Source organism: Diaphorina citri, unplaced genomic scaffold (assembly GCF_000475195.1).
Source record: "Diaphorina citri unplaced genomic scaffold, Diaci psyllid genome assembly version 1.1 scaffold429, whole genome shotgun sequence".
Lineage (NCBI taxonomy): Eukaryota > Metazoa > Arthropoda > Insecta > Hemiptera > Psyllidae > Diaphorina > Diaphorina citri.
Genome location: NW_007377864.1, coordinates 156016 through 173631, shown reverse-complemented (window position 1 = coordinate 173631; position 17616 = coordinate 156016). Strand labels below are relative to the sequence as shown.

Genomic DNA, 17616 nt, shown 5'->3' with positions numbered 1-17616 from the left:
TTGTGAATGCTCCACGGCCCCTTTGCTGAATTTAATGTGATCTTCCTGCGGGACTTGAAGACCTTCACGGCCCCCTCAGGGCCCGCGGACCCCACTTGGAATCACTGAAATAGAATATACCTTATTTATAATACCAGCATAGGGCTGAAAAGTCCCTTTACTCCCGCAGTCTAAACGAGGTCTTAAGAGACTTCTCATTCGGCGCGCAGAAAAACAACAAACTGTTCCTCATTTTTACTTTCTTGTAACGAAGTATAGAAAAGAGAAATATGGACTTGGCTCGTATGTGCCAGAGTTTATCTTGGAGGAGCTCTTCTACCCAAACTCATATCACATTAAATTTGGTAACAAAGCCCATGTGATTTTGAAACATTCCATTAAAATTCCTTTTTTCCGCCTGCAAACACAAGTGTCAAACGTTGTATACAAAATACCATATTTTATAACCATAGTATACAAAATTATTCTACATTTACGTTTTACGAAAATGTTAAACAAGTGTAATTTGTTGAATTTAAATTATATTCAAGGTGCTTGTCTTGTAAGTTCCGTCAGTTAGTGTTACACTTTGAAAGTACTGCTCATTTACCTCATTAAAACCATCACGATTTTATATTTTAAAAATAATTTGATTTCTTCTTTTTCGAACTTTTTCTTTCAACTGTAGGTACCTACAACTGTAGGTACCTACAGTTGTTTGTGTAGGTACCTACAACTGTAGGTACCTTTCAACTGTAGGTACCTACACGATTTGTTAAAAAGTTTCCTTTTAAAGGGGTTTAGGTACTGTTGCTGTATAACTGCCTCGGTTTTCAGTGACAGGGGTTTTTTTTATCCTACTTTCGGCGACAAGTTACCCGCCTTCTCACAGTAACCTCACCCAGCCCGAGTGGGGCCGTGAAAAGCCAACAACACGTGATTGCCAAAATAGTCACCCATCCGAAAATAACGCTCAACGTTGCTCAACTTCAGTGATCCATAGGGAACTGGCGCATTCAACGTGTTAACGTCACTGGCTAAGCCTATTAAGCACCCATTCATTGTTTCACATTCTTTTTATTTTGCGATTGCACTTTCTTGATTAATTCTTCTACATCAACATCATCTGTGCTGGAATTGCTGGATTTTGGTGGAAGTGTGGACTTGGGATCTGATTCCAATTCCTCCTCTTGACTTGAGAATATGAAATTATAGGTCATTGGCTCTTTGATACCTGGGGAGAAAAAAAAGGACATTAACAAGGTACCTAAATTAACATTTTATTCTATTCTACTACAGTGCAAAATGCTTACACACTGGAGTAAAAATACAATCTACAAATGTCCCCCCCCCATTCAAGATATGAAGGTCTGTTACATTCAGTAATTTTTCCTCCTTCAATATTAACAACAGCCAAAAAAGGGCCATTTGTGAACACTAGTCTAAAAGTAACAATAGCCAAAGTTCCATGGTTTACTCACAACTTACCATTGTTTGCAATTATTTTATACTCCTTCTTCCCTTGGTCATCTTTAAATTTACTAAGTATGGGACACACTTTCCATGTTTTATATGGTGTCAAGTGTGTTCTTGGTATGTAGTCATCATTTCTTCTGCCTGTATATGACAAGGATGCTATCTTGACAATATCTTTTTTGTCATTGTAATAGATGATCCCCACAAAATCTTTCAACAGGATTCCTACCAAGGTGGTAGAAACTGTCAGTGAGGCAGCTGGAAAGAAGGGGAATAATTCAAAATCAAAATAGTTAGGTATGTAGATAATCAGATATTTAATTTGATAATAATAGTGTTTATTTATACTGCTCACATAGGACTGAAAAATCCCTTTACTCCAGAAGTAAGCTACAAATTAGATTGAGGATAAAATTTTATACTTTGGCTCGGATTGAACCCACACCCTTCTGTTTACCAGGTGAATGTCTTGACCACTACACCACCGAGGCAGGTAAATACCTGGCAGTTTGTGAATTTTGCAGATGATGTTTTGAGGCCCACATAGGGGACCTTTTTTTCTGAGTTTTACAATTCACTCAACCACTCAGTTTGTTATGGTCAAGGATACCTATTATTATTATTTAAGGTTTATCAGATGCTATACATTGCCCAGGTATAGCATGACATTACTTCAAGCCTGGACAAGGTGTACTAATGTGAACACCTTAAAATACGAGAGATACAAAGTAGCTACTTACAGAGGAGAGCCATTGCTAGAGCGGCATTTTCCTCCAAAAGCTGATGGTACTCTGCAATATAGGTGACTGGAGGTAGGACCAATGTTATGAGAAAAGAATAGATCTTTAGCCGGCTGAGAGATCTAATGCCTTCTATTCCTGGATATCTGGAAAAGTAAGGGGAAAAAAAAAAAAATACAAGTAACTTTTCTCAATGATAAAAAAGTGTGTTTTCAACTCTTTTTTTTACTAATAAGTAATAAGTAATGAACAAACATGCAGTGGTATAAAAATGTGTTGCCCATGTTTTGGTGTCTTCAGGTTGTGGTTATAAACCGGGTTGAGATAGGCAAGGTTGGTAAACTTGCCTTGTTTTCATTTTACCACTCCCATGCCAAACTGTAGAAACAATATCCTATCTCACCTAGTCCTGTCTCAACTCAACCTGGTACATAACTATAAAGTTCATCTTTTTTTTTTTTTTTTTTTTTTTTTTTTTTTTTTTTTTTTTGTGTGATATTTTTTATCAAGGGAACTGCAACAGAGATATTTTTGTCTCAAAAATGAAAAGATGAGGAAGACAGGAGGAGAGAAATTTACTAGCAAGGCTGTAGTAGCTAGGTCCATTTTAAAAATCAATTATGGTAGCAAACTCAACCACAATGAAGCAGACTGGCTCAGAGGTATGATGTTTATGGCCCACCCCAAGACCCCTAGGAAGATCACATAAAATACAGTAAAGGGGCTGCAGAGAGTTCTAAATTAAAAAAAAGTACATCTTTCTCTCCCCCTTTGCTATTTCAAGCATTCTTTTCTCTCATCTCCCTTGTATACCTTCCTTCTTCTTCTCATTCTACATCCCTCTCACTCTCTTCTACACCCATACCGTTTTATCCTACATTCCTGTCAATCTTCACCTTTCTTGCTCATGTAGGTAATTGTTAACTTTACCATTTAAAATTTGTTACTTCTTATTTCTTTATCTTTAAGTAGGTACTGTTGTTATTTTAACAGTGTATAAAATGTGAGTAATAAGATGTTGCAATAGTACCTTCTCCATGGCCCAGGTAAATCAAAGTAATGTAATTTAAAATTTATTACTTCTTATTTCTTTATCTTTACTTTTGTTATTTTAACAGTGTATAAAATGTGAGTAATAAGATGTTGCAATAGTACCTACTCCATGGCCCAAGTAAATCAAAGTAATGTACTGACAGTTGCAATGAATTCTCAAGAACATGTTAAATTAAGGAGTGTGGTAATACTTTGCCCACTAAGTCCAAAAATGACAAAATTTGACTCTAATTTTATTATTGTTTTCAGATTTATACCGTGTGCCCGTTGCTTACTCAAACAACACGGCATGAGGTCCTCACCTGCCTTGGTGCCCCTTGAGTAAGTATGTCCGTGTACTATAAGTTCAAAACATCGCAGTCTTACGATACAATCAAATTTGACGGACTTCACATCTCATTGGGTGACCTGAAAAAGGCCATCTACCATCAGAAGCAAATTGGCAAGAATCCCGACTTTGATTTACTTGTCACAAACGCTCAGGATAATCAAGGTAGGTGACAGAGTGATTGCCTTTCCATTTGTTTTACATTAAACTCAAATTTATTAAATTTTATTTCTTACAGTTATGTAGGCAAGTAGAAGTTGAATCAATTGGATACCTAGGTACTTAGGTAGTCATAAAATTTTCTAGTAAACAAAAAGAATACTTTTATCTTACTGAAGACCTCCTGTTTTCAGTCCAGGGTAATCAAAATACCTACTTAATTACCTACCAGCGAAATTATAGAAAATCCCAATTATTTATTTAATTTAACTAATGAAGCCTCTTGTGTAAGTATTATGGGTTCAATCGAAATAAATAGATTTAATCAAGGACTTGACCAATAAGGACAACTACTTACTTACCTATGTGTTAATGAAGAAGAAGAAGAAGAAGAAGAAGAAGAAGAAGAAGAAGAAGAAGAAGAAAAAAAAAAACACTACTTAATAATAATAGTTAAAAAATATACAAAAATAATAAACAACAAACACCCATGGAAAAACATATTTATGACTGTTTTTCCTCCCCTCTCCAGTTTACTCCGATGACAATGAGCTCATCAATCGGAACGCGTCAGTGATCGTAGTTCGAATCCCGCTCACGCCCAAACAAATCCGTGCACGCGACCGCATCGAAGCGCAACAGAATCTTATCAAGCTCAAACAGGAGGCGCGCCAAATTAAGTACGCGCAGGCGCATGGTGGCGGGCCCGGTGCGAACCATCGCAATGCGGCGGACCTGCTTAATGAGAACCTATCGGAACAGGATAGGATCAGTTGTATGATCAGTCAGGCCACGTCTGATTATGATCCGTCTAAGTGAGTATTTCTTCTTCAATAAAGGAATGAAAATAGAATATAATAGAAAGGAATATACCTTGTTTATCCTGCTGGAATAGGACTGAAAAGTCCCTTTACCCCCTCAGATTAACCAAGGTCTTACATATTTTGATATACCACGTGTATTTTAGATTTAGATTTATTTATTCAAAATCCCAGACGGGATATTTTACAATACAATTACATAGAATATAATACAATTACATAAAAGAAAATATAATTAAGTAAATTCAATATTTTTCTTAACTTCAGTGATCCGTAGGGAACTGGTGCATTCAACGTGATATCGCCGCTGGCTAAGCTTGAGCTTTTTTTTTTTAAGAGATTTGTAACTGTCGAGGTCTTATCATTCCGAAATCGAAGAGAAAAGGAAGACAGGATAGTATAGAAAAAAGCCAGCCGTTCCGAGAACGAACCTTACCTATTTAGGATAAAATCCGTCCCGGCTGGTAATCGAATCCGCGACCTAGCGTTCAAGGCAGACGCGCTACCCTTCAAGCTAACTAGGCTGGGAAGCTTGGGAACAGGATAGGATCAGTTGTATGATCAGTCAGGCCACGTCTGATTATGATCCGTCTAAGTGAGTATTTCTTCTTCAATAAAGGAATCGAGGTAATCGAAAAAAGAGCGCTACCCTTCAAGCTAACTAGGCTGGGAAGCTTAAGGGAATCGAGGTAATCGAAATCGGTAATCGAAAAAAAAAGCGCTACCCTTCAAGCTAACTAGGCTGGGAAGCTTAAGGTAATCGAGGTAATCGAAATCGGTAATCGAAAAAAAAGCGCTACCCTTCAAGCTAACTAGGCTGGGAAGCTTAAGCTTTAATCATTGAATTTTCAATTCATGTTCTTCCAGTTACGTGAGAGTTCGCGGTAATCATTTTGGTCCCGCTCCGAAAACATACGTTTGTCATTTGTGTAACAAAGGAGGCCATTGGAAAAGAGATTGTCCTACATTGCCCCAGAGAGTAAGTACTTACGTAAACCTTCCCAGAAGGAGCTTCACCCAACTTTTTCTTCTGGAGATCCCCCCTCTACTGATAACTTCTGATAAACTCTTGATTTTTTTTTTTTTTTTTTTGAAATTCCTGCTTTTTGATCCCTCGTGCTCTTCATTCTTTTCCTGGTTTGTTTTTGCCTGTTACGAATTGTGTTTTTCCTCTTACCTTCCTAGCATTACCAATTAATTGTTGACTGTGTTTTCCCCCGTGAGCTTGTTGATGTTCTTGATTTCCTGTAATTTCCTTTTCGTTTTTCTTTTTCCTTTTCTTTTTGTTTTCCCTGTTGTACCTACCTATCTTTCCTATAATTTTCCTTCGATTTTTCATCTGTAAAGAAATTTATTTTTAAAAGTAAAGTAAAATTTTGTTTGAGGGGTGCCGTGACGTCAAAGTTCACGATTTATCGGTATTTGTTAAATCGATTTATCTCGGGATCTAGAAGTCGTAGAAGAAAAAGAAAAATTTCGTTGGTTCTCATTTTTCCTTCTCTATGACTTTGAAACATCACCCAAGTAACCGCAACTGATCTATTGAGAGATTCGTACCGAATATAACTAATAAACAGAAACATAAGTTACCTAAGAGGGTAGCGCATCTACTTTGTAAGCACTAAAGCATATTTTGGTGTTTACCCACAGAAACCCCTGTATTTAGAGATTAAACCATCTCCCTTCCTGGAAGCCTGGAAGAGACTGACAAGAAACGGCGGTCCCTATTTTATTAGGAAAAGGCCAGGAAGAAGAAGAAGAAGAAGAAGAAGAGGAGGAAGAGCCTGGAAGCCTGGAAGAGACTGACAAGAAACGGCGGTCCCTATTTTATTAGGAAAAGGCCAGGAAGAAGAAGAAGAAGAAGAAGAAGAAGAAGAAGAAGAAGAAGATGTTTGATAGAGGGCACTGTAACTGCCGAGGTATTATCACCTCTAAAAACCGAAGAGAGAAGAAAGATAGGATAGGAGAAAAACAGCCGTTCCGAGAACGAACCTCATCTGTTTATAAAATCCACCCCGGGCGGGAATCGAACCCGCGACCTAGCGCTTACAAGGCGCGCTACCCTCCAAGCTAAGTAGGCTGGGGCTAGGACACCATTAGGTCATGTCCACATTATGATCAAGCGATGTCTAATCGTAAAAATTTTATAAACTCTTTAGTAGTTAAGGTCCGGACACACATGTAACTTTTTGATTTGCCAATAAATACAAATATAAGTAAACTAAAAAACCTGCTGACTTACGATTTGATATATACGGAACGCGTTATTCAAGCTCGGATCCTGGTAGGAGTTGCTGATCTGCAGACTCATCAGCAGTTGCTTCTGCACGACAATAGTGACTGAAGTTATGCAGCGGGGACATAAACTGAGTCATATACTCTTCATCTAGACTGTAATGTTTGAATCAGCACGGAACGGAGTGCAGAATTCTGGCTCCTGAAACGCGAATATATCAGTGGTAGTTCATTGAACTCTAGAATTCAATCAGAAACAAGCTGGGTTCGTCCCCTCCGGAATTTTTTAGCCCGTAGTTTATTTGATTCGTGATTAAAGGAAATCAGTACCTATGTAAAGTACCTACCTAATTTGTTTAATATTCAGTTTTATTAATTATTCTTGATTTGATTTTTCGAATTTACTTTCATGTAATGATTTAAAATCAAGAGCTAGAGGCCAGTTCTCCTTTATTCCCAATATAAGGTTCCAAGTCACCCATCCCTTTATCGCCTTGCTCGGCGTAGCTTAACATAGGTGATGCTAAAACCGGTCTTAAAATAACGACTAAAGGTGTTATCTAAAACTTTCTCCGCTTTGAGTTCATAGGTCGTCGCGACAAATTTCAAGATCAGAGCTCATTTGTGTGACAAAATGTGAAAAAAATCCCCCAAAAACCAGTTAATTTGATTTTTTTTTGGTTTTCTGGACAAAATTCGCACCACCACTTTCGTGTTCCTGGTAAAAAGACCTTTAATTTGATATAATATATAGGTCGACCAGGTTTGGATAAGTCCTTCTATGGGGACAGACAGACACCGAAGCGAATACAATAGCCCGTCCACTATACCTTTTTTTATTACTATCGTAATAATAAAGGAAGGACGGGCTAAAAATCCCCGAAAACCCTCGTCAGTAAAAACCTTAACACTTATACAGTGACATGACACATCTATAAATCAAACCTGCAGTATCTGATCGAACAACACCAGCAGCACCGGCACCAGGTTCCTACACGCGGGGTCCTGGGTTCGAATCTTGGCCCAGGATTCCGCCAGTGAGCTGGGGGCGTCCGAAACGTCCAAGACGATTTGGTGGGCCGCCAGAAATTCCGCCAACACGCGTAGTAGGCGTGGATCAGGTGGTGGTTGTCGGACGAGGAGGGCGGAATGAGGAAATGTGGTGATTAGACGGGTGGCGGCGGTTTTTTCTACCTCGAAGTTCCAGTGCCCGAGAAGGTTGTCTAGCTCGGTGAGTCCTGGGGGAATGCAAATTGAACACAAACTCAGCTTAGCCCAGTGGTAATGCGCTTGCTTGCCATGCAGAAGGTCCCGGGTTCGAATCCCACGGTCGACAAAAATTTGTACTCGTTTTTCGATTGCAAATATTTCAATGAGTTACTTTCGGGTGTTCTCGTGTTGACCTAGCACCGAAATTGGAAGTATTGTAGACACAATACTTCCAATTTCGGTGATTTAAATGGTAGTATTGTGTCAACACGAGTCTAATGTAGCAGTTGTTTCATTGCTACGAAATAAAAACGGCGAAAGTATCTTTTTTCATGTTATTTTTTTCTTCGTCTTTTTTTTACACAACTAACTAATCTAACTATTTAGCACAACTAACTAACAGTACTCTCTTTGTTATTTTTCCAAAAGAATATGATATGATGTTTTATTACCATTTGATGAAACTTACATATTTGGAAGGTACAAACCATTCTATTCATTAGCGTGGTTTATTTTCTCTTGGGTCGGTACTAGGTGAGGGTCTATGGTCGGTTCTCCGTTGTGCACGCCTACTTACCATAGGCGACATGCACACGTTTCGGCACGTCGTTCACAATGGTAAACTTCACCTCCGGTTTGGTAAGCCGCAGTCTAGCAGGCGCCTGGGCCATGGCGGTTCTAGAGAGCCGCACAAACTCCAGTACGCTGGTTCGAATCTCGTCTAGGTTGAGAGGTTTGGGAGGGGGAGGGGCGGGGCCTTTGGTTTTGGATCGGGAAGGGGGCGGAGTCAAATCCGAACGAAGCCAGCCGATGTCCTCGGGATTATCCAGGATTTTCTGGAAGAAAAAAAAAATCAATATTCGCCTCAGTTCCCATCCGTGGCACAAGCTCCGGGTCTTGCGGAGTTGCAAATGGGATAAGGTCTTATCGTCCCGAAATCGAAGAGAGAAGGAAGACAGGATAGGAGAAAGCCAGTCGTTCCGAGAACGAACATTATCCGTTCAGAGAGGTCAGTCTAGTTCCAAGCGAACTATGTAGGGTAGCGCTCCTCCCTTTTATTAAACGCTAAGTCGCGAGATAAGGTTCGTTCTAGGAACGAACGGCTGGCTTTCTCCTATCCTGTATTTCCCTTTCTCTGCGGTTTCGAAACGATAAAACCTCCATTGCTATTGTTACAGGTTACAGTTCCCTCGAACTTTTTTTAGGATGAAATCCGCCCCGGGCGGGAATCGAACCCGCGGTCTAGAACTTACAAGGCAGACGCGCTACCAGCCAAGCCAACTAGGCTGGCAAAACAAAAAATAAAACCACTCACGTCAGATCACTTCGTTGCAACATATCCTCTTCGGTAACATAAGTCTTGGCCTCATACTCCTTGTTGAAATGTTTGTTCATAGTCTTCAACTTCTTCGTATCATACGGATGAAATTGGAAACGGTACTTGTCTATAAGAGACGTCAGTTCTCGTTGTAGCAGAGATACCAGCTTGGCGCCCGTGATGTTTTGATGGAACCCTACCACGTCTACTAACTCTCTGGAAATAGAATAGAATTAGAATTAGCATAGAATAGAATTAGAATTAGCATAGAATAGAATAGAATAAAGGAAATGGTACTTGTCTATAAGAGACGTCAGTTCTCGTTGTAGCAGAGATACCAGCTTGGCGCCCGTGATGTTCTGATGGAACCCTACCACGTCTACTAACTCTCTGGAAATAGAATAGAATTAGAATTAGCATAGAATAGAATAGAATAGAATAGAATACAGGAAATGGTACTTGTCAATAGGAGACGTCAGTTCTCTTTGTAGCAGACTAGGCTCTAGGGACCTCAAAACGTGTTTTGGCACTAAAAACTGACGATCGAAAATTTGACCCGATTACATTACTTTCCTTCCTATAGGTCATAGGATAAGGAAAGTAGAAAATAAAAAAATAAAAAAAAATAAAAAAAAAACATCAAAGAATCATGGTTAGTACAAGAATGGTTTTACCCTGAATAGATAACATTTGTTCTCGGAACGGTTAATGGCTGGGTTTCTACTATCCTGTTGTTCTCTCTTTGCTTTCAGGACAATAGAGATTAGCAGTTATACTTCCTCTTCAAAATCCTTTTTTTTTCTCTCTCTTCTTTTTCTTTTTCTTTTTTTTTTTTTAGTACTCTCTACAATATCTTCTTTTAAGAGTGAGTTAGTGAACGTGTTAGGGCGTAAGTGAATGAATCCTCTTCAACTGTGTGGCAAATCCTACTACCCTTGATCCATCTTCACTCTGGACAAATCCTATGGCAACAGTGGAGTTCCTTAACTTGGAGACAGTGTAAATGGAATGAGACGTTAACAACAACACCCGGTGTCAACATCGTGTTAGGGTTCCATAACAAAACCTACCCTGTTTGTTTTGATGTCAATTATCTCACCTGATGAAGTACTTTCTTGTCCAAGCCATGTTGAACATCTAGATAATTCCAGTAGGGCTCGAATTTGCTCGGATCACCACCCCTGAAACATATAAATTAAAAAAAAAAGGCATGAGTTCCAAGATGTTTTTTTTCCCCTGTTTATTTATTTTTTCTTTCCTTCTTTTAGTTCCATGATTCAAATGTACAATTTCCGATCTAGTCTTGCTCTCATAGTCACCCAATCGGATAGCAACCACACACAACATTGCTTAACTTCAGTGACCCATCTATTGGTTTATTTTTATTTATTTATTTTATCTAACTTTTTTAAAATCATTGGTTTTTGGGTTTTATTATCACATGTCCAAAAGGGTTCTTTTTCCTGAGATTCCAAGTGAGTTCTATAGGCTAAATACTAGGTAGCTACATTTCTTACCTTTTGTTGTTTTCCTCGGCACAGTCTACGATAGTTTTGAATATGTGTTTGAGTTCATGCTGGCGCATTGTGATCTCCTGCATTGTTCTGTCATCTCGAGGCAACTTGGTTGCTGCCATGTCTGCAATACAAAATAAATTATATTAAGCCATTACCTGTTGTTTTGTTTCCCACCCAAGGGGAACTTTGTACTAAACAAATAAGGTTTGTTCTTGGAACAGCTGGCTTTTCTTATCTTGTCCTCCTCTTTGTGATTTTGGAAAGACCTTGGTTGTTAAAATCCCCTCCAATCCTTTTACCAACAATTGAAAAAAAAGTATTTAAGTAGCAAAAAGTTGGTAAAACTATACCTACCTAAATAATAATTAATTACTAATATTATGTTAAATACATAAGGTCCTTGTCACACTAAAAAATTTTAATTGAAAAAAAAAAAAGAAGAAGAAAGAAACAAGCAGTTTTATTACTTGATTTTTGACCAAGTAAACTATTTACTTCAGCTTATCATGAGTAAACAAATTGGTTTCTTACACTACTCTACTCAGAAACAAACAAAGAACTGAGTGTTATCTTAAATAAACCAATATGTTGAAAACACCACAAAGCACGAACAGCTATGATAAGGAGAATGAGAGCTAAAGAGTTATAAGGAGAGCACTTTGTGTGGTTTGTTCTAACTCATGATGGGATGTTGTTCACCCAAAATTATGTTTATGCTACATCAGCATTCAGCAATATTGTTGGGGACACCCAAACACTAAGATATAAATCAATCAACTGGCTGTACTACCAGGTTTTTTTTATGTACTTATAATTATTGTTTAGGTAATTATGCAGAAGTCACACTTAAGGAAACCAAGCATCATCAAGTTTTGATCCTGAGGGAATCGTGTGGTTAAAGCTGTTCGAAGCAGGCATTGAGCCAATGCAACTTCTGCAACTCTAGAGAGACAATTTGTGCTTGTGCAAGAGACTTGCCAGGTGTCAATGCAAAGAAAGTCACAGGAAATTGTCTTGTGTAAGTGTTTACACACAGCAAGTCACTGGAAATCCTCACATGCCAACTTGTATAATATTTACTGCCAGTGGAGCAGTGGACATTTGGCGGTAATTATGCAGAAGTCATGTCCGTAGAAAAGAAAAGCTCCTTTTTGTATTCAACCTAACCCTATAATAACACTAATCACTGCTCACTCTTTTAAAATCCACAACTGTTTGGGAAAACCCTGGCTGGGGTTTTGCAAATATTTCTAAAACTGTCCATCTATTTTACTTTTTTTTCTATTGGTTTAGTCCATTGTAGATATGTTGAGTTAAAATATGGATCGAATCTTTTAAAATCGACAACTTGTTTAAGTAACAACAACTTGAATCTTTCAACATCCCCTAACCCTATAATAACCAGGGTCACTGCTCATTTGTGCCAGTTCCTTTGGTAGCAATATTCCACGGACGTGACTTCTGCACAAGTACACAAGAGTGTCTTGCATAAGTGTTTACACACAGCAAGTCACTGGAAAGCATCACATGCCAAGGTGTACAATATTTACTGCCAGTGGAGCTATCTTTTTTCAGTACTGGGGGGGATGCGAGAAAAAGGGTCATTAATTAACTCCATAGTCAAGAACTTTCCCAAAACAGCCCTCAGATCTAAAGGGTTTTGCGAAAACCTGGCTGGGGTTTTGCAAATATTTCTAAAACTGTCCATCTGCTGGTAGTATAAACAAGGTATATTCTATTCTATTCTATTCATCTATTTTTTGTTCTATTGCTTTAGTCCATTATAGATATGTTGAGTTAACATATGGATCGACTCTTTTAAAATCCACAACTGTTTGGGAAAACCCTGGCTGGGGTTTTGCAAATATTTCTAAAACTGTCCATCTATTTTACTTTTTTTTTCTATTGGTTTAGTCCATTGTAGATATGTTGAGTTAAAATATGGATCGAATCTTTTAAAATGGACAACTTGTTTAACAACAACTTGAATCTTTTAACATCTTGTTTGGTTCATTGCAGCGAGGCGTATCAGCAAAGCAGCATGAAGAAAGCAGACACAGGACCTCCTGTGGAAATGGAGAAGGCTCAGATCCCCGAGGATCTAGTGTGTATCCTGTGTCAGGACTTGATGGTAGACGCTGTCATGATACCGTGCTGTGGCATTTCGTTCTGTGATGAATGTAAGTCGATGGACTCTTTATTAAAGTTCCAAGTTGACTCTTTTTAAAGTTCCAAGTTTCATTTATTTATTTCCTCAAACAAACTAAAACCAGTAACTTCCACCACAGGAAGACCTAACAGCAAGAGGTCTGAGGAGAGAAAGGCCGACCATTCAGCATTCTTCAAGGATTAAGATATACTGGGACTGAAAACAGAAACCATAGAGTTAAGAATTCCGTGGTCGTTTGAGGCCTGAGCTCCAGATTCAGATTTGAACGCCAAAGTCCGGAATCTCTGAAAAATCCGGATCGTTTACAAATACAGCTCTGAATCCTAACACATCTTTTTTTTTATATATATATATATATCAAGCAAGGTCTTTTGATGTAAACTTTACGTATTATATTGTTAAACCCATAAAATACTAGGGGTAAAGGGACTTTTTAGTCCTATCCCATCAGGATAAACAAGGTATATTCTATTGTATATTATCCCAGGTATCCGGAATCTACTGCTAGAGTCGGATGAACACGAATGTCCGGATTGCAAGGAAAAGGATGTTTCTCCGGACACCCTCATTCCAAACCGGTTCCTGAGAAATAAAGTCAACGATTTCAAGAAGGAGAAGGGCTATGAACGACCCCAACCCAAAACTGCTACCCCAACCCCGGCCCCTGCTCATCAAGGTTAGTTTTAGAATTTTGAAATTTATTCAATTTTATTCTTCCCAGCGTTTTCCTGCTTAGGGTCGGCGTTTAAAATTTATTCAATGAAACTTGGAAAATAATAATTATTTATTCAAAGAGAATCGAAATAAACTTCGACTCCACTGGGCATTGAAACCGGGAGCTTCGGTGTGCAAGCCTAGTGTTGATACTCGGCCACAAAGGTTGTTCATCTTCCATTACCATTTGTGGTGATTATTCAGGAGACACGACAATGAAAAAGAAAGCTCCTTTTTGTGTTTATCCTAACCCTATGATAAGATGATACCACTGGTCACTGATCAAATTGTGAAAGCCCCTTCTTGTGTTTAACCTAACCCTATACACTGATCACTACTCAAATTGTGAAAGGTCCTTTTTGTGTTTAACCTAACTCTATAATAAAATTGTGAAAGCTCCTTTTTGCGTTTAACCTAACCTCATAACAACACTGGTCACTGCTTTGTGAAAGCTCCTTTTTCTAGCAATTTTCCTGTGACGTGACTTCTAAACAAGTACCCCATTTGTTTTCGGTTCATAGAAACTCCAGCTGTAAAAGTCAGGGTAAAAGAACACTCAAATAAGCATCATTCAATAGGATAAGGAAAGTCGTGTGATGTTCACACCAGATTTTTCTAGCAATTTTCCTTTGACGTAACTTCTAAACAAGTACCCCATTTGTTTTCGGTTCATAGAAACTCCAGTTCCCCTGAATTCGGGTCCGTCACATCCAGTCTCATCTCCATTATCGGATGGGAGGAACATTTCCGTATTAGGAGGCGAGGACAAGACACCTCCATCTGGTAACAAGGAGGAGGTGCAGATCATTGGCGGAGGAGAAATCCCGGCGTCCAATCAGAGACATCCTAATCAGCGATCGTAAGTTTCATAACTCCTACTACCTAAACTTGAAGTTATACCTTTACTTCCCTTGTCTTTGAGAATGACCTAATGGCCAAGTTCCCGACATTTGATTTTAGGAGGAGGTGCAGATCATTGGCGGAGGAGAAATCCCGGCGTCCAATCAGAGACATCCTAATCAGCGATCGTAAGTTTCATAACTCCTAGTACCTAAACTTGAAGTTACCTTTTTTACTTCCCTCATCTTTGAGAATGACCTAATGGCCAAGTTCCCGACATTTGATTTTATTTTTATTTTTTTAAGAGGTTTGATAGAGGGAACTGTTATTGCTAATGACATATCGTCCCGAAATCTAAGAGAAGGAAGACAGGATAGGAGAAAGCCAGCCGTTCCCAAAAAGAACATTATCTGTTAAGGATAAAATCCGCCCCGGGCAAGAATCGAACCGGCGGCCTAGCCCTTACAATGTAGACGCGCTACCAACCAAGGAGAAAGCCAGAACGAACCTTATCCGTTCAGGATAAGATCCGCCCCGGACGAGAATCGAACCCGCGACCTAGTTAGATGTAAGATCAAATAAATTATTCCTTTATTATTATTATTATTTTGTTGCAGACCTCACCATCATCCCCAACCACAGGTGCCACCTCAACAACAGCAACACCCACAGCACCCCCCACAACAACAACAACATCAACACCCACCCCAACAACAGCATCTGCCTCCCCATTCTCAACCCGATGAAATTTGGTATGATATACCGATATGTTCCAAGGACGCGACTGTAACAATTTGGTAAAAGTCGGATAGTCACCCATCCTGATATTAACCAAAGTAATTGTTGCTTAACCCTCATTTCGTGGACAATGTTGAAAAGGTTGTGAACAAAATATCTCAAGAACCGTTTGTCGTAAAGCGATTAAATTTGGTATGCTATCCCGGTATGGTCCAAGTACGCGACTGTAACAATTTGGTAAAAATCGGATAATTACCCATCCAGATATTAACCAAAGTAATTGTTACTTAACCCTCATTTCGAGGAAATTGTTGAAAAGGTTGTGAACAAAATATCTCAAGAACCGTTTGTCGTAAAGCGATTAAATTTGGTATGCTATCCCGGTATGGTCCAAGGACGCTACTGTAACAATTTGGTAAAAATCGGATAATCACCCATCCAGATATTAACCAATGTAATTGTTGCTTAACCCTCATTTCGTGGAAAATGTTGAAAATGTTGTGAACAAAATATCTCAAGAACGGTTTGTCGTAGAGCGATGAAATTTGGTATGCTATCCCGGTATGGTCTAAGGACGCGACTGTAACAATTTGGTAAAAATCGGATTGTCACCCATCCTGATATTAACCAAAGTCATTTTTGCTTAACCCTTATTTCGTATAAACGGTAAGAGACATCGAAAACATTTGGTCATTTGGATGTGAATATTCTAATCAATGTGATTTTTCACGCCGAATCGAATGGTGCTACTTTTAGTACTGTTTGACTTACGGTTGAGAAGTTGCGGGTTCGATACTTCCCTGTGTCGACAAATTTCCCTTTTATTTGTAAACCGTTACCAAATAAGCAAGTGAATAGTTGATCCCATGTGATTTTTCACGCGGAAACGAATGGTGCTACTTTTAGAACTGTCCGACTTACAGTTGAGAAGTTGCGGGTTCAATACTCCCTTGTGTCAACAAATTTCCCTTTTATTACATTATTTTACTTTCTATTTCTTTTCAAATACCTACGTATTCTGCAAATGTAATAGAAAGTCGTGTGATGTTCACACCAGATTTTTTTTTTAAGAGGTTTGATAGAGGGAACTGTAATTGCTAATGACTTATCATCCCGAAATCTAAGAGAAGGAAGACAGGATAGGAGAAAGCCAGCCGTTCCCAGAAAGAACATTATCTGTTAAGGATAAAATCCGCCCCGGGCAAGAATCGAACCCGCGACCTAGTTAGATGTAAGATCAAATAAATTATTCCTTTATTATTATTTTGTTGCAGACCTCACCATCATCCCCAACCACAGATGCCACCTCAACAACAGCAACACCCACAGCAGCAACAGCACCCCCCACAACAACAACACCCACCCCAACAACAGCATCTGCCTCCCCATTCTCAACCACACCCACAAACACAACCCTACCCTCAGTACGCCCATCCCCCAGCTCAGCCAAGTGGCCCACCCGGCTATCTACCTCCCCCCGCTCAACAGCTGCCACCCCTGGAACCGCCACCCGGACTGACGCTGCCCCCACCCCGGGGATATATGCCACCCGCGTACCCCGGGGCCCCACCCCAACCCCAGCCGGGGTACCTGCCCCCGCCCCAGGCACCACATGTACATCCCAGCCATTACAGCGAGTGCGACCTTTCCATTAAGTTGGATTTCACCAATATTTATTCAGTCATTAGAACTCCTGTTAAGCTAACAGCCAGTTAAGTTCCATTTGATTTGTATTGGCTTAACAGGGCTGTTAAGCTAACGGGCTGTTCGAGGCTGGAAAGAAGGTTGGTGAAATCCACCATAAAGTTTTTTTTTTTTTCTGAGTGGGTAAAACTGGATAATAATAATTTTGTTCCGTTTCTCATTTTGACATGGGTCACATGAGGTATTTTTTTGGGTGCACGGTTGTGATATCTGCTGTAAGACCGTCCTTGTCTTTTCCTTGGACTGTACCTTGTCCTTGTTTTTTTTCTTTGTTATTTTCCTTGTCCTGGCCTTTTCTTTGTTATTTTTCTTGTCCTACCTAAGTACTTGGTTCCTCTAGTTTCCCTGTTTTCCGCCCTAAATCTTAATGTCTCATTCCATTCTTGCCTTGGATTTTCGTCTCTTCTCTCCTTCTCTTGGTCTTTTTCGCACATAAATAAATAGGTATTGTTTATATGTTCAAAGTTTAAAATGATTGTACAATGTAATAACATCAGTGTTTGTCATTATTAATGCTCAGTTTACACAGTCCGAATGTTTTTTTATGCTAATGTTAAAATGATTTACATTTTTTACAAGGTCAAATCAAAAGTTTAATTACCTTTTATTTTATTG

The 17616-nt window shown here is 39.1% G+C and overlaps 2 protein-coding genes and 1 long non-coding RNA gene across 3 annotated transcripts in view; 2 read left to right on the top strand and 1 right to left on the bottom strand.

Moving 5' to 3' along the window:
- The first annotated feature begins 545 nt into the window (after positions 1-545).
- LOC113467203 lies at positions 546-940 on the top strand. The gene is made up of 2 exons (XR_003391361.1): positions 546-683; positions 722-940. It is a non-coding gene; the product is annotated as an uncharacterized LOC113467203 (long non-coding RNA).
- Positions 775-2368, bottom strand: LOC103508733. The gene is made up of 3 exons (XM_008473306.3): positions 2196-2368; positions 1468-1713; positions 775-1213 (listed from the first exon to the last, which is right to left on the bottom strand). Exons 1-3 carry the CDS (start codon positions 2206-2208, stop codon positions 1038-1040), a joined length of 435 nt encoding a protein of 144 aa, XP_008471528.1. The 5' UTR covers positions 2209-2368; the 3' UTR covers positions 775-1037.
- A 1109-nt stretch (positions 2369-3477) lies between these two features.
- The window catches only part of LOC103508736 (E3 ubiquitin-protein ligase RBBP6), a 22848-nt gene continuing 8709 nt past the window's right edge, over positions 3478-17616 (top strand). The window contains exons 1-9 of the mRNA XM_026823255.1: positions 3478-3741; positions 4268-4550; positions 5424-5539; positions 10860-10935; positions 12855-13015; positions 13493-13681; positions 14395-14578; positions 15177-15298; positions 16688-16930. Coding sequence (XP_026679056.1) covers positions 3576-3741; positions 4268-4550; positions 5424-5539; positions 10860-10935; positions 12855-13015; positions 13493-13681; positions 14395-14578; positions 15177-15298; positions 16688-16930 — 1540 coding nt within the window. The 5' untranslated portion in view covers positions 3478-3575. The remainder of the gene's footprint in view (positions 3742-4267; positions 4551-5423; positions 5540-10859; positions 10936-12854; positions 13016-13492; positions 13682-14394; positions 14579-15176; positions 15299-16687; positions 16931-17616) is intronic.

What these genes read in the sequence shown, in the direction of transcription:
- LOC103508733 (XM_008473306.3), bottom strand. An exon ending in TAAAATAATTGCAAACAATG is followed by an intron (nt 1,214 to 1,467) that starts GTAAGTTGTGAG and finishes TTTTCTCCCCAG; the next exon opens with GTATCAAAGAGCCAATGACC.